Raw genomic sequence first — 16,417 nt, 5'->3', positions numbered from 1 at the left:
GAGTGGTACCCGCCTGGCTTCTGTCGAGGAAAGAGAGAGTCAATAGAAGTGTCATCATAATATGAAAGCTATCTTGCTGGAGACGAATACAAAGCGAGGCAAGGACGGCTACACACCTGCTAAAGTTATCGACGACTCTGCATGGCATACACAATCGAAAACGCAGAGACCGACTTGCACCTACCCACGAGGACACTCGCGTTAGCTAGACCTCTTCTTCAGGAATAGATGAATGCTTTCTCAATGGCACAGCTCTTGTCTACTCTCAGACAAGAAAGTGTTGTGTCTATACAAATAGCGACAGTTCACAAATACCGTCTTTTTCTTCCTCTTAGAATACTCAGTTTGTGCAGACATCATCGAGGAGACGCCCTTTCAACCGGATTTCTTCTCTAGACCTGCGAACCAGAAGATTTCATTCCGCCACCCCGTATCCCATCAAGAAGGCCTCTGTCACTCAGGAAAGGTGTGAAATAGTATTCAGAGCAGGGACATGGGGTTGTCAGTCATATCTACGTATAAGGCCGATGAGAGATGACGAAGCTACAAGCTACAAAAGTTGAGACGGCGTCATTCTCTATGAGCTGAAACGCACCTGTCGTCTCCCGCTGCCTACATGCATAGATTGCGAGGTTCTTCTGCTCTTGCTACAGTCACCATCTTTCACTGTCCTAGCTAAGTTTTCATGTCTTACTCGCCCTGGCCACCTTTTCGTGCCTCATCTAGCTTCCGCTCTTACCGTTCTAGCCCTCTTCTCGTATCTCCGTACTGTGAGACTACTCGCTGCTCATGGGGTGAGACTGCGCCAATACCGTAGGAGATACACGAAGTCGAATTCTCCCGGTCCTCGCTCGCCCAGCTAAGAAGGTACACACTGAGTGGAGTTTTTGCTGTCGTCACCCGCAGGGTTTTTCCACCTGAGAGTCGTGGTCTTTTCTACTCTTCAGGAGGGTCGACGACGAATGTCTATCTCTCGTACAATAATACCCTTTTACCAGTCGTAAACAACCGTTGAACGGTTTTGAAAGAGTGTTCTCTCTGAGTCGAACCGGTCTCTTCATGGAAAAGAACGTTGGTCCCTCTTCCCCTTTCTCTCTGTCTCTCTCAGCTCGTGAAAGAAGAGAGAAAAAGAGTCTGGAACTAGAGTTTCTTCTCTCGCCTTCTTTTCCAGCGCACGGTTGAAAGATGATCTCTCCTCTCCTTCTCTTTCTCGGCTACATTCTATCACTGCCGTCCAGACAAGAAGACAGACAGACCGACAGATACCACCTCACAACGTATAGGGTCATGACACGAGAATACCCGTGAGAAGAAGAAAAACAATAGATCTTGAAAGTCGACATGAGCAATTATTTGACATGCAAAGAGGCCTTTACAAAGAAAAGGAAGAAATACGCTTGGCATCTTTCTCCTTTCTCTTTACTTCTCTTCTACTTTGAAGATGACTTCACCATCCTTAGGGTACAGAATCTTCTTTAGTGTTTCTCTGTCTCTTGCTATTCTCCTTCTCCCCCTCACGTGATAAGAACACAATCTCTTCCTTTCTTCCTTCTCTTTTCTTTATTCTTCACTTTCATCATCGTGAGAGAGTATAACGGGTCGTAGAGGCCTTGAGGTAGAACAAGAAGAAGAACTGACCGTGCTGCCGTTGAAAACAGGTTTCTTCATTCTTCTTCTTCCGGGCACGGCTACCGAAAATTCTTGCTTCTTCTTCTCTCTCTCTAACTCAATCTCCAACGAGAGTCGCTGCTGTTCTGCGGCCTTACGAATCTCCGCTTGGAATACTGGAAACAAACAAGTGAGGCATACATAGTCAGACACAGCTAGCTCGAAATACACATACGGACAGACGGGCAGACAGACACAGGGACGATAGGCGTAAGTATACACAGAGAATAAAGACAGATGATGAATACATACCACCGGTATCATAGTACACGGAGAAGACATATGGACAGGTATGTGTACAGCCGTCTTCTATGAGACGGTCCCCCGTGGACATGGATAGTTAGATAGACTAAAGATAGATAGATAGATAGATTGAAGACAGATATGTGAAAGACAGATAGACTAATGATAGACAGATAGCCATAGGCGTTTCCCTTCCCACTTGAGTTTGAGAGACGACCTCTCACGTGTGAATAGTGATGTGGTCTGTACGTACAGCTCATTTTTTGTCACAACACTGTAAGACTGGACCCCATGAGAGACACTTGGCCTTCTGATGGAGTTTTTCTGGTAGAATCTAGATAGACAGACATGGACATATACAGCCAGAGAGGAGGTGTCGTCTAGATGAACTGCGTTGTCGCTCTGGATTTCAGAGAAAGACACCTTACATGCTTCAGCTAGCCGATTTTCATCTTCATCTCTCTCGTGTGTCTCTCTTCCGCTCTCTCCCATCCTTCGTATTGTAAAATACATAGGCCCTAGTTCAGCTAGCCAACGCGCTTCCACAGCTGTCACCTGTCAGAGTACACACACGCATACCGTAAGCAGTAGACACGGTAACAACTGTCTCCCTCTCTCCGCACACACAGGTGTTTGGGTATATACAGTGCACACGCACGTAAGTGATTTGGGACACACTGAGGTATAGAGTGAGAACACACCACAAACAGGTATGTCGATATCATCTCTCTAGCTGATAGGCAGACAGATTAAAGCTGGATAAACAGATAGATAGAATGGTTGGGAATAGACAGGTGCATGTTGCAAAGCGGCGATATAAAAAGCATTATCACACAGAACGATACTTGGAGAGAGATCCTGGCCAGACACGGGTACAAACATGCCTCACTTGATAAAGAGAAACAGGAAGACATCGACACGCACAAAATCGAATGGAAAAGGTGACATACCGATACACCTAGAGATACACAACGCATCTATACAAAAGTAGCGCTACCCATAATCTAGACATACAGAGAGATAGCTACTGTCTACACAGATGTAAATGAAGATCGAAATGAGAAGGCGAAGAATCTGCCTGTAGACCCAGAGCAGAGTTGTGCGTATTCCTCTGCAGATGTATGTATCTCTGTGTATCTCTGGTATCTATACAGATATCTACACATGTAGATAGACACACGTGTAACTTACATTTCTCATGTATTCTTTCGTGGTCAAGATGACCTCATGATAGACGACGTAATCAGGCTGCTGCCCGCCTCCGTAGAGAGCTGACGAAGGATGAAGAAAACATGGTATAGAAGATCGAAGGTTGACATACTCTCCTATACCTCTCAGCTTTGCTGCATGATGGAAGTATCCTGCACATATCGCCTGAGAAACAGATGAGAACGAAAAGAAAGAGTGAGAAAGAAAGAATGAAAGAGTTGAAGGCAGACATGGTCGAGAATCCTACCACGACACTTCAGACAGGGAGCACGTCCAGATCTCTATCGCGTAGAAGACCCTTCTTACGTCCGTACATACATCTATATGTATATATGAGACATCTAGAAACCTCGGAATTCTTCGCCTCGCCTCCATGAAAGTGTTGACTATACTCGAAGTGAAGTCGTCAGCTGCAAAAAGACACCCTACTCCCCGCCACGGTATATAAGCACAGCCCCCACATACAATATATATAGGAAAAGAATGGGACACATATGGATAATCTAGATCCCTAGATATACAACAATACGTCCACGCATATTGATATATTTGTATGGGAATACATGTTGTGTACGTAGATAGGGGTGTCAAGTTTTATCTATCTGAAGCGGACGTGAGGGTGTGTGTCTCTGCCCCACCTTTCGAATAACATCCCAGTCTGTCCCACACGAGACATCCGGCATGCCTTGCTGTTCCATGATATCCAGCAGCTGTGACCGAACTTCTCTTGCTTTCGCCATTGCCTACAAAGAACAAGAAGTAAAAGAGGAAGAAGGTGAAAAGGACAAGAAGATGAAAAGGCCAACAAGCACAGACGAAGAGAAGTGCAGACAAGAAAATGGAGAAAAAGACAATCAGCAATTCACTCCTGGACACATTGTTTATGTAGATAGATAGATAAACTAAAGATAGATACATTAAAGATAGATATAGAGCATGACCTTAGTCCAGAAAGATAGATAGATAGATAGGCGCTTCCCTCCCCGTTTCTCTGTTTGTGTAATGATGCCTTCAGTTTACTTATTCTGACTGGCATAAAAGAGATACTCTTGCCTGTCGTTTTGGTCGTATCGAAATTGAGAAAATCTTCTTCAGTAGTACGATGCCATAGTGGGCATACATATGGATAGTCTATGAATACAATCCATGTCTATGGATATACACATATACATCGTGCATACTGAGAGCCTTCCCAGTATGGACGCATGCTGCACGGTCTAACCTCCTTCTCAACCTCTCGGTTCGACATCCATGGATAATACAGATATATGCTACACGCTGTAAGTCAAGATATGCACGTACATCCTCTATCTCCAACACGTCTACTTTTCACGCTTAACAAACCCCGTATCGACTGCACGTGTCTATAGATATATATATACATGATATATGTCCAAGCATGTATGCTTGGACATAGCATGAAAACACGGGTGTGGTCTCCAAGAAAGCATTGCCAGATAAACGTCGACCGGATGAAGACAGAGAGACGCTTTCCACCCACCGGTCTATGCATTTGCCTTTATCTACAGATCTCTCCTTCTCTTCCTGACTGTCTCATACATCCTCACATCCATCTTCAACAAGGGCCCTCCCTCCCCATCATACAACCTCTTTCTTTTTTTCATTTGTCTCTCTCTACATAGACACCATGTCTTTTCAGCGATGTACAGAATACAGCCATACTCCTTTGGTATCTCCTTCGTCCTGTCTACCTCCAGAATATCTGTCTCCCATTCCAGGCCCACTTGCATCATCCACCGCAAGCATCATCGAACGTCACGAGACACATCTCTTTCTATCCCCTTCTGTCCTGTTCTTTCTCTTCTCTTCGTTTGCTTACCCTCGGTTGTATGAAGTGTTTGGTACACCATGCTGAGTTGTATGCATTCTTTTTCCATTGCTGATAGACATTCAAGAGGGTGAGATGATCACTCTCAGGTACGAAGAACTTTTCTTTGATGGCCTCTGCGTCGTCTTGTTTCTCTTTAGGCGTGTAGAAGATATTGGGGACGGAGAGCATCGAGACAATCGTTGCCATTTCTCGAGTTGCATGTTCTTTCTCGGCGGAGATAAGCATCTTCGATAAGGTTGGATCTAAAGGAAACATGATCATCTTTCTTCCTAGGGGTGTTAAGTTGCCGATATTATCGAGAGCTCCTAAGACCCAGAGCTGATACATAGCATTGACAATCGTCTCTTGGGAAGGGGAGTCCATAAGATCAAAGGTCAAGATGTCTTTTACTCCGATACTTTTAAGAAGAAGAACCACATTCGAGAGATTCGTTCTTTGGATCTCTGGAATGGTATTCGGGAGAAATTCCTTCAGAAAGACACGCTCTGTATATAAACGATAACATACACCCGGACCGGTTCTCCCCGCACGTCCCTTCCTCTGATTTGCATTCGCTTGAGAAATCGGCGTCAGTTGAAGAGCATCCATACCTATCTTCGAGTTGTAAATCTTCGTTTTGCAAAACCCTGTATCGATAACATACTTAATTCCATCCACGGTTAAAGACGTCTCTGCGATATTCGTGGCAACGATCACTTTACGATACATCGAAGGCTCAAAGATCTTCGCTTGAAGATCAGCAGGAAGCTGTGAATAAATCGGAAGGATCGTTAAGGGAGGGACTTTCTCTCCTAATTGCCCTAGTCTCTCTGCTAAAAGTAAACATGTCACTTCTATATCATCTTGGCCTGACATAAAAATCAAAATATCTCCTCCATTCTCTTCAAAGTCTTCTTCATCGTTATCACCCTTCTTCTTCTCCTCATCTTTCTCTTCTTCGAGACTCCCTCCCTCCCGCTTCTCTTTCTTCGTGTCTCCTTCTATGCTTCGTCGATCTTTCTCATGATCACTTCTTTCTTTCTTTACCCCTATGTTAGAATCTTCTCCTTCACCTTGAAGATCTTTCTCTTCTCCTTCTCTCTTCTTGTTCTTCTTCGGAGTCTTCTTACGCCAAGGTGTACTGCAATGGACCGCGAGACACTTCTGAACAGCTGCATCGACGTAATCATCCGGGAGAGATCGGCTGAACTCGACATCGACAGGAAAGGTCCGTCCAGGGATGTGGAAAATCACAGCGCCTCCGAAGAAATTCGCAAAGCGCTCAGCATCCATCGTAGCGGACGTCACGATCAGGCGAAAGTCGTGCCGCCGAGACACCACGCCTCTTAATAAACCAAAGAGGACATCTGTATTCAACGATCTAGCAGACAAATGAGAAAAAAAGACAAAAGAGAAGAAAAAATAGAAAGAGTTGGAAAAAGAAGGTAGGTCTATCTCGTCTGCTCTAGGGGGGCGGTGGACAAAAGCACAAAAAAAATATATATGTGGGGAAACAGATAGATAGATAGATAGATCAAAGAAAGATAGATACATGGATGGATAGATAGATAGACAGATAGATACATAGATGGGTAGACAGATAGATAGATTAAAGATAGGTAGGAATATACATATGTGAAGGAGAGGGAGTGATCAGCTGCGTAATACCTTTCATGAGCTTCATCCATAATGACCGCAGTATATTTATCGAGATCGGCGTCACTTAAGCTTTCCCTAAGAAGTACGCCATCCGTCATGTACTTGATCCTTGTTCTCGATGAAGTACAGTCTTCAAATCTAATCGCATACCCCACTTCTTGCCCGAGATCTGTCCCCACTTCTTCGGCGACACGCTTAGCTACAGAGACCGCGGCTACCCTTCTAGGCTGTGTGCATCCGATTAAAGTTACAGAAGGAGTCATTACTACGAGGTTCGCAGAAGAAGAAGGGTTGGGGATACGTAATGCAGAAGAAGAAGAGGAAGCGAGATCTTCTTCTTGTTCCTCTTGCGCGTCACTTCCTTCAGCCGGATTGCGATAGAGCCTTCTTGATTCTTTTGCTTCTTTACGCTTCGAAGGAGGAAGGAAAGTAGAGAGGGACTCCTTCTCCTTCTTCTTCGAATCTTGTTCTAGGAGAGAGCTAGAAGAAGAAGGGGCTGGGGGTGAGCAATAGCCTGCCTCATAAAGGTATTGAGTTAGCTGAGTTGTTTTACCGCTACCTGTCTCTCCTACAACGATGACGATCTGAAAGAAAGAAAGATATAAGGAGGGGTGGGGCAGGAGAGTTGGGTAGAAAGAAGAGATTGGGTTCTCAGCTATATATATATATATACCGTACCTACATACATATAGAGAGAGAGATACACAAATACCAAGACGCCGCCCAGGCGGGCTTCCCCTCCTTGTCTTTATATCTCACACAAGCCCTGAATACAGACGTACACGCCTCCCCTTCCTGCACACGTGTACAGGGCCTAGGGCGGTATATATATATATATATCATCATGTATATATATATATACATGATGCTAACGTGGGACAGTCTGCATGAGTGTAAGAAGGGCGCTCAATCAGAGTTGGAAAGAAAAACGTGCTTATACTGCGTGCTTCTATACCACAACATAGAGGCTACATGCAGATAGAGTAGATAAGCTACCACGTGTTTTATAAGAAAGAGAACGTTTCTCTATCTTTACATCCTTTCTCCTTCTCCGCGGGGCCACTACGAAGCTGTAGCTCGTTACAACCACCTATCTATCTGTCTTGCAGCCAGTGAGCTAGTCGTTCTACTTAAAACCAAGTGCTTAAGTACGTGTGAGGTGTATGTACACCCGGATGGGTACAGGCTGCATATGGCAATACAGCAATGTTCGAGTCTCCGGAGGGGTCTCTTTCTGAAAGAGAAGACTCAATCGTCTTTTAAAATTTCCTACTCGTCCACCAGAAGTAAAGAGTGGACTCTAGTATAGAGAGGACCGAGACAGGGGAGGCAGATGTATGTGCACTGCATGCGTATGATAAAAGAAACAAACCGAAACTTCGGGATGGCTAGATAGCCACACATACACAGTCCCAGAACATTGTTCACTGTCGCTACCTTTAGACAGGCGGGTACATGAATACACCCCCACACATATAGATAGATATATAGATAGATAGATTAAAGAGAGGCAGATAGATAGATAGACCATAGTCAAGACCCGCATGTCCGACAGTAGATACACGTCATATATATACATGTATGCATGTATAGACATATCGATTTATAGGTAGGTTACCTGATGCTCTCGTACAACTTCTAAGAATTCGTTTCTCACTGTATATACAGGTAGTGATTTCCGTTGTTCATCGATCGTTTGTGTGCGAGCAAATTCACTGGTCGCCTGAGTTTTCGAATCTTTAAGAGCTGAAGCAAATTGGTTCTGCTGTCGAAACCCTTCACGGTCTTCTTCGCCTCCTTCCTCGTCTACGCCACCTCCATAGCCCCACCCCTTTCTTCTTTTCTTCCTCTTCTTCATTTCAAGCTCCGAGACTTCTTGATTTCCTGAAACAGTTTTTTGCTGTCCTTCTCCTAGCTTCTTCGCGATCTCTGTACTCCCTTGTTCTCCTGTCTGGAGTAGAGACCCTAGGGTTGAGCCCGCGAGTTCCCAGAAGCGCTGACGTACAGCAGACCGATCTTCTTGATCTTTCACGAAGCGTAAGATCGCACTGCCTTTCCTAAGAATGGAGAAGAAGGAAGAACAACAGGAAGAGAAAGAAGGGGGGATGAAGGAAAGAAAAACGGAAAAGCAGATGTTTCTCGGAAACGAAAGATACATATGCATTATGTGGGGTAAGGGGGGGGATGTCAGTGGTTGCATTAAAAAGAACTGGGGGTAGATAGACAGACAGAGAGCAGACGGATAACTGAAGAAATCAAGTGTATACACACCCTATTGAGTGAGACGAGACAGACGGGAGATGATCGACGCTGTCACATATATAAATATATATACATATATTCTAGAGAAACATTGACCACACGTACGTGGACCAGGCGTACACAGATACCATACATACATATATATACGGGTCTTGAAAGTATCAAGGGATGTCCACACTACGTGTCTACCCATTTGTTTATCCATCTAATGATACTTACATACTTACGCCCATGTATGTATTTGACTATGAGAACCCGTGTTATGTATATCTACATGCCGTCTATATGACTCTCGGAGCCAATGTGTATACAGACCTGACTACATAAATATCCCTCCTTTGACGCACTTCATGAGCATCTTCACGAGGTCCTCACACACGTACATCGACCATCGGAGTAAATACATACATCCACCTCCAAGCTGTGTGCAAAAGACCTCTGTATACTTACTTACCTATATATATGTGTATGCAATATATGGGCTCTGGCAACGTACAGGTGTAGGGGTATGCTGATATGCACGTGCATATACAAATGAATCTACTCTTCACCTGGCACGAGGAGCGTTTCTCATCCACGCACGTATGTGGACACATGGCTACATTATTGACCCTCGAGGAGACAGACCGTCTCTTCAACTATCTTCACACCTCCCTAAAGTTCTGCACATATACACACAGATCCACGACCTCCTCTAAGCATCCCATACCTCTATGCACCTTGTTCTATGCCTCCGCCTCCCTGTATAAACTCTCTACATACACATATATATACATACATATACATATATGCACATATATACATATATTCATGTGGGTTTCTTTGACCTTACTTGGCGAGAACATTCATATCACTGGTCGCATCTTGGACCATAAGAGGTGTGTGATCTTGAGAGACATCAAATCCTTCAAGAAACGGAGGTCGTATATTTCTACAGATGACGTGTTCTTTCGTATCATCTTCTCCATCCTGATGTGCGAAAGCATCTAAATCGACTTCAGTTCTTTCTCCGATGCCACTTCTTCTTAATCGATCCTTCTCCCAGATTTCATTATCGGCATTTCTTTGTTGCATGCGCCAGCTGTGCTGCTGGTTCTTCCGTAAGGATGCCTGACAGAGTCTTTGGAGTTTTTCTTCTCTCTTTTTCAACCAGTCTCGCTGTTCTTCGTCTCGATCATAGTAATCTCCTAAAGATATGCCCGTCCCTTCATCGCGATCATACCAGACCCGATCTAACATATCATTGATATCATCGAGATAATCTCCATCTTTCTCGGAATCTCTTCGACCCTTTCTCTCCTCTTCAAAAGAGTTCCTCTTGAGAAAAGAAGACGAAGAGGAAGTTCCAGTGACTTTGTCTCCTTGGGGGCCGTCTCCGTTAGGGTCATGAGTCTCTTCTTCTGCGTCATCCCATCCCGATCGCATGCCCCGTCTCTTTCGAAGAGGTTCTCTTGCTTGACTCGTAGTTGGCCCTAACGAAGGAGAAGAAGATGTTCTTTCTTGCCGATTTGAAGAATGCCTTTCTTCTTCTCCTCCATTTGTTGACGAAGAAGGCGTCTTTACAGACGATGACGTGCTATGACTTAGCGGGGCAGAAGAGGAAGGACTTCCACTACCGAAGTGAAGAGGAAGAGAAGAGCGCTCTCGATCCATATGAGCTGAAGAAAGAGAAGAAGGAGAAAGAGAAGTGTTGCATACAGATGACGAAGAAGATGCAATACAAGAAGTCGCTGTTGTACTACCTGAGTAAATAGAAGACTGACTGCATGTATCTTCTCCTCTTTGCAGTTTCCTTCGCGTTTGGGAAGAAAAAAGAGAGGTCGATGAGAAGGCTGAAGACGAAGAAGAAGATGTCACAAGAGATTTCTGAAACGATTTAGATTTACTACTGTTGAAGACCGGTCTATACGGAACTCCTGAAGGGAGAGAGGGAGCAGAGGTAGAAGGAGAGACGGGCGATAACAACGAAGACGAGGCGAAAGTTTCCTGGTTCGATGAAGAGGAGGAAGAAGAGGGAAGAGCTGTTTTATGGCGTGCACCAGGTGAAGAGACAGAGGAGACGTCATTATTACTGACAAGAATAGAAAAAGAACGACTAGATTTCTTCGTCTCTGAAGTGAAAGAAGAAGATGGAGGTAACTGCGGACCGAAGGGTGAAGGGGAAGGACCATAGGACAGTTTAGGTGAGGAACAAGACGAAGTCTCTGTCGGAACGAGAGGAGTAAAAGAAGAAGCAGACGAGCAACTCGAATGACCGGAAGAAGAGGAAGATGAAGAGGAGAACTTGGAATCTACAGAAGCTGCAGTAGACGGCGAAAATGAAGATTTTTGACGAGGTCGGATCGCCTCTTCCTCTTCTCCGTCATCGTCGTTTAAAGTGAAGCTTAAGCAAGGTGCGCGCATCTTCACCCCAGAGACAACGAGGAGAAATAGAATCCAGCGAGTCGCCAGTGAGGGGAGCCGCCGTTGGAGAAGATGAAGTCAATGGAGAACGGGGAAAGAAGGGAACGTCGAGGCAACAACAATGCGAGATGGGGATGAGGGGATGTGAAAGAGAGGGAAACAGCAAGACAGAAAAAAAAGACACCTTTTTTCAAAGCGAAGACGAGAGGAGGAAAGGAAGCAGAAGCACCCGCGGCTGATAATGGACCTGTCAGAAGCACATCGAGGAAGGACCCGTGGCGAGTGAAGAAACGAAGCATGCCGCTCGGAAGAGAAAAGGTTTCTGTCGAGAAAGGACAGAAGGGAAACAGACAGACAAATATACTATACAAAAGAATAAAGCGAATGAGTAGGAAACTGCTAAGAAAGCTATGAAAAATCAGGAGAAAAAAGAGATACCTCACTGATGTCCCCTGGAACGAAAGAGCACGATGCAGGACCTGCTGCCTTGCTTTCTTTCTCGAAGCAGGAAGAGAGGCCAGAAAAGAAGATAAGGTCCTTCTGAGTAAACGAAGAAGACAAAAAGTCGGGAGGAGAATTCGTGTGAAAAGTTCGAAACCGATAAAATCGTTCCCTATCCGGGTTAAAGAGAAGTGTTGCAATCTGAGCATAGCAGAGAATCTCGAAATCCGCAACCAAGAACAGAGACAGGTTTCACTGTCCGGAGGTGAAAAGAACGGTATGGTAGAGCCCTATCGCTGAGAGGCCGGAAGAAAAGAGCCAGCGAGACGAAAACAACCACCAGACTGCTTCGACCGGGATGACTTCCTCTCGGTTTCAAGGCAAAGGAAAGTTTCCAGTGAGGCGACGGCAGCTCCGGGCGCGATAAAGGAGAAGACTAGGAAGATGGCATTGTGAAGAACTCAAGAGAAAAAAATGTTTGCTTTTTCAGCAGTCATGCCGTTCGGCAGGGAGTTGAGCGCATGTTGTCAAGTGTAGAGTCAAACCGGGAGGGGAGTGTGCCTCAGTAACACGCAGACGGGGTCCGAAGTCGGGAAGAATCCGAGAAACAACATGAAGCATCAGTCACGTCCCTTGCTTTGAGAACTCCAGTATACGGAGATTCTCTGGTTCTCTGTGTCGCTAACATCAGAAAGAACAGAGCTGGAGAAGCCGTCATGCGGGCAGGCTTTCAACAGATCCTGCATGCACCGTTCTAGAGGTATTCATCGAGAAGTCTTCGTAAAGGAGTTCTTCGTTTACACTATACTCAGTGGACTGACTGCTGTACATCTTGGGAAGCTATCACCGAAACGCTGAGGATGGCGTCGGCTTGTTTGCAAAAGAGAAGGAATTCCATCCGGCCTAAGTACTGACGATGCAGCCGGGCTCAGCGGCAATGCATCATAGCCGGATCTCGGAGTGTAGTCCTGCATCTCTTTGCCAGCCGTAGCTATGCTAGATAGACGAAGCAGTCTGCCAGACGATCTCGGAGTCAGTTCACCAGTCGTCTGTCACGTTCCCAGCTGTCCGGGCGTTCTTCACGCGTGTGCAACCCTACTTCGTTCTAGCTTCTTATCTCCCGTAGACTAGAGCTTACAGGGCAAACTCAGTTACCTATTCAGTCGGCTGTTTCGGTGGCGTCGTCTCTCTGAGCCTCTTAGAGCCTTGGCGTGAAACCGAGATACTTCAGTGCGGCCTGGGAGGATTGATGCAACTTCCTGAAAACCTCAAGTCGGTCGACCAGGTGCCGTTCTTACGGTTCCATCATAAGTGGGCTCAGAAAGCGTTTTCACTCGGGTACGGCTGCCGCTCACACGCGGGTTTACTAAATAAGCGACCGGCCGACCGACCTTCTGACCTAATTCTTCCAGGAAGCTGCCTGGAAACGCTCATCCCGCTGTACCCTACAATGGTCGTCGCTACCAGATTGCGCCGTCCTCACACGCAGGGGGGGTCACACTAAAGTCTCCCTCCGGGTGTCGAGCACATCATTACGTCTTCGAGTCTCGGCGCAAAGATGCTGATCACTTCTTCATACTGTGTCTCGTTGGAGAATGCACTTCAAGCAGACATCTGTCAACCAGCAGGCGAAGGATGCAAGGACCCCAGCCTCCTCCCGTCAGCGCGCACCACTCCTCGAGTGAGTGACTCTAGGCTTCCCACGGTAAAGGTCTCACTCTACCTAGCAAAGGGAAATAGCAAGTCGGTCCTTGCGGGACACGTGACGCTGGTCCTGCTTACTCTCTGGGCTCTGTTGCTCGTCTGGCATTGCCTTCCATCTGAAGTATGGTTGCTGGGAGTTGAGCCGCACGGTTGTTAGCAGACGAGAGGGAAAACTAGAATCCGGCAGCTGACCACCTTCTGCTTTCCCTTGAGGTGCCAGATATCCGTAAAGACTACTGAACATGCCGTCCTTCCCTCGCCCGCCCGGATACGTAGCGCTAGTGTTACGTATCTTCCGTCTCACTCCAGTTCCCGTCCAGACGACGAAACGCGTGTCGGCGTTGACAGCAGCAGGCGGCGGCTTGTCGACCGCCCCAGCGAGCCGACACGGCTCGTCGTGTCTGCACTGCCTAGTGCAATGCTTTTTCGAAACCCGTGGACTTGAGCTCGGTGGACGAAAGAAAGCCTAGACAATAGCCCATGTTATGCACTCTTATCATTGTAGGGGAAGTGAATGCAGGACAATGACGGGCAACGTGAAAGCGTCGCGTTGCCCAAGGGTGCTCAGACTGGTGTTGAGCGAGATAGCTGATGCGAGCAATGCTTACCTGTCAACTGACACGTCTCGTGAACAGGGTCGACTAATCCCTGGCTTCATTTTTTGTTGTTAGCATTATCAAGTGTCCTCATGACAAGCCACTATTTGAGAAATCTAAATCTCATCGCTGTTAGTAATGATACGTAAACCCGATGGTGGTTAGCGTAGCCCTTCCGCGGCATGTCAGCTAACTCAGTCACCGCAACTCTTGAATCGAACGGCACCCTGACAGGCCTGGCAAAAATATCCCGAGGGAGAGGAAAAAGGCAGGCTACAACAGACGACTGAGGTGTTCGTTTTTTTCCGAAGCTCTTCCTGTCATTCGTTGAATCACCACTGTTTTAGCTAAGCTGCGCTGCCTCAAACAAGCAAGACTTGTACACTCACGGAGAAAGAAGTCGCGCGCGAATGCCCATCGACACGTGTGGTGTTTGTGCTTGTCTTCGTGCACGGTAAGACCAAAAGAAAGAAAGAGACACACATATACCCATCAAAGATCATCCTTGAAAAGAAGGATACGCGGGTCTCGTCTACAGAAAGCCCTGACAGCCATGGCAAGATTATCAGAATCCTCGAAGACCCGGCCTCTACACCCGACCTTAACATCTTCCGGGGGTGTGGCTTCCGCTTCATAAATCTGCCGTTTCAGCTGGCTGACGGAGATATCGTCATCAAGGTAAAGCTTACGCCCATTCGTCCACTTTGTGTCAAAGTAACGATGGGAATAGTCGGGGTAAATGCTTTCTTCGCTAATAAACACATGATACCTGTCACGCAACAACCATAGCACATACGACGAGAGTGACCAGTTTACAGAAGCAGAAAAGTAGTAACCCTTCGCCATGTTCTGCTTGGCTCGGCCTCTCAGAAAGATGAATGAAGTCACTCACCCACACAATAGGAGAGACATCCGTAGGTAACAAAACTTAACTGGTTCAGAAGTGAGTGAACAGCTGCGGGAACACTCTGTAGAGAGCCTTGCAGTTAGGAGGCGCTATTGGAACTTCCACACGAGAAACTATTACACCTCACCTGTAACGCTGCCTCTTCGATTCGCTGAAGCTGCGATGAAACTCTATACCCGCGAGACGCTAAGAATGGTATCAGCGAACTCTTCTGCTACTACTACTTCTGTGTACATTTGGTATGACATGGACTATTTGCACACTTGTCCATCTCCTACGCTGACGGGGATACTAATGAAGTGAATGCATGAAATCCCTGGCCGGTCTCTGTCCGAGGTATTGAAACTTTCACACAGGAAACTAGTACACTTCACTAGTAAGGCTGTCTCTTCAACTCTGTGCAGGTGGGACGAAACTCTTAACACACCTAGCAGCACTTTTGCCCCGGGCCATCTTGTAACCAGCCCAGGCAGAAAGCAAACATCGATGCAACGCCAAGTGGGCAAGCTTACCCGAGCTTGGTGTCTGCACGGAAACGAGTGTAGAACATGGCAGCCGGGAAGAAAAGGGCCAGGACGTATTTCGTGCTACCCTGCGAGTAATAGAAACTGTCGTAAAGTCTGCCCGCGCGCTGGCGGATAAACGTCCCCAAACACGACCAGATTGATTTCCCCTTCACTCCCATCCTAACTGTTCCTTCTCCCCCCGCATGGACCCCTGCACGGCAGACTAGGTTTCCTGGCAAAGCTACGGATGCGCGGGCCGTCGCACCAGCTGCGGCTTGGGCTGCTGGGCTCATCATTTTGGTAGTACGAAAACAGTGTGACACAGTAGAACGGAAACCACCAGACGGAGTCCGCCTTGCCTCAAAAACCAACTACCGTATTTCCCCGGTGGGAGAGAAGTATTCCGATGACAGCGGGGAAGGCCACTCTTGAGAAGCTGCGCACTGGTGTAGGGTCGAGGCTTGCGGGAGCCCCGTGTGTATCGGAACCGCAAAGAACGAAACTCCTCGAGTCAGACCGCAACTCAGGAATGAGACCATAGCAATACTTTAAAAAAATGATGCGCGGACGGATGCTCGAACATGTCCCCTCACACGCAAAAGAAGCAGACAACGGCGGGCTAACCTTAGAGAAACTCCAGTGCGAGCCCGCCAAAGCCTCTCCTCAACGTTCTCCGCAGCGGGTCGTTGCTTGGAAAGTGACCGACTACAACAAGCGTCTACCCGACACCTGGGTACCTTGTCGGTGAGAACACAAGATGCGCCCACCAGCAGAAAAGGAAGTAACTAGCAAACTTGGGAACCGTCCCTCGTTGGAGGAAAGCAGTATCCGTTACCGTCTCCGCATGCAACACTTGCCAGGTGGTTTGTTTCAGAAACGGCACGATTGTCTTTTCGATGCGCATGCAGCGCTCTGCTGCATCCCCGTCGCCTAGGATCTCGGCGATCAATAGTGTAATGGACGCCAATGGACGCCGCAATATCTTAAC

General features: G+C 46.8%; 2 protein-coding genes across 2 annotated transcripts; both read right to left on the bottom strand.

Moving 5' to 3' along the window:
- Positions 1–1,264: 1,264 nt before the first annotated feature.
- On the bottom strand, positions 1,265–12,383 carry CSUI_002966 (helicase associated domain). Its single transcript, XM_068063164.1, has 8 exons — positions 9,705–12,383; positions 8,229–8,667; positions 6,620–7,194; positions 4,961–6,332; positions 3,759–3,863; positions 3,103–3,285; positions 2,340–2,466; positions 1,265–1,784 (listed from the first exon to the last, which is right to left on the bottom strand). The coding sequence occupies exons 1-8, from the start codon at positions 11,273–11,275 to the stop codon at positions 1,561–1,563; spliced, it is 4,596 nt and encodes a 1,531-aa protein (XP_067924861.1). The 5' UTR covers positions 11,276–12,383; the 3' UTR covers positions 1,265–1,560.
- A 2,046-nt stretch (positions 12,384–14,429) lies between these two features.
- CSUI_002965 (uncharacterized protein) lies at positions 14,430–16,216 on the bottom strand. Its single transcript, XM_068063163.1, has 2 exons — positions 15,436–16,216; positions 14,430–14,785 (listed from the first exon to the last, which is right to left on the bottom strand). The coding sequence occupies exons 1-2, from the start codon at positions 15,723–15,725 to the stop codon at positions 14,509–14,511; spliced, it is 567 nt and encodes a 188-aa protein (XP_067924860.1). The 5' UTR covers positions 15,726–16,216; the 3' UTR covers positions 14,430–14,508.
- Positions 16,217–16,417: the final 201 nt, after the last annotated feature.

This window comes from Cystoisospora suis (genome assembly GCF_002600585.1).
Source record: "Cystoisospora suis strain Wien I chromosome Unknown contig_1248, whole genome shotgun sequence".
In the NCBI taxonomy this organism is placed as follows: Eukaryota; Apicomplexa; class Conoidasida; order Eucoccidiorida; family Sarcocystidae; genus Cystoisospora; species Cystoisospora suis.
This window is presented reverse-complemented; position numbering and strand designations above follow the sequence as displayed.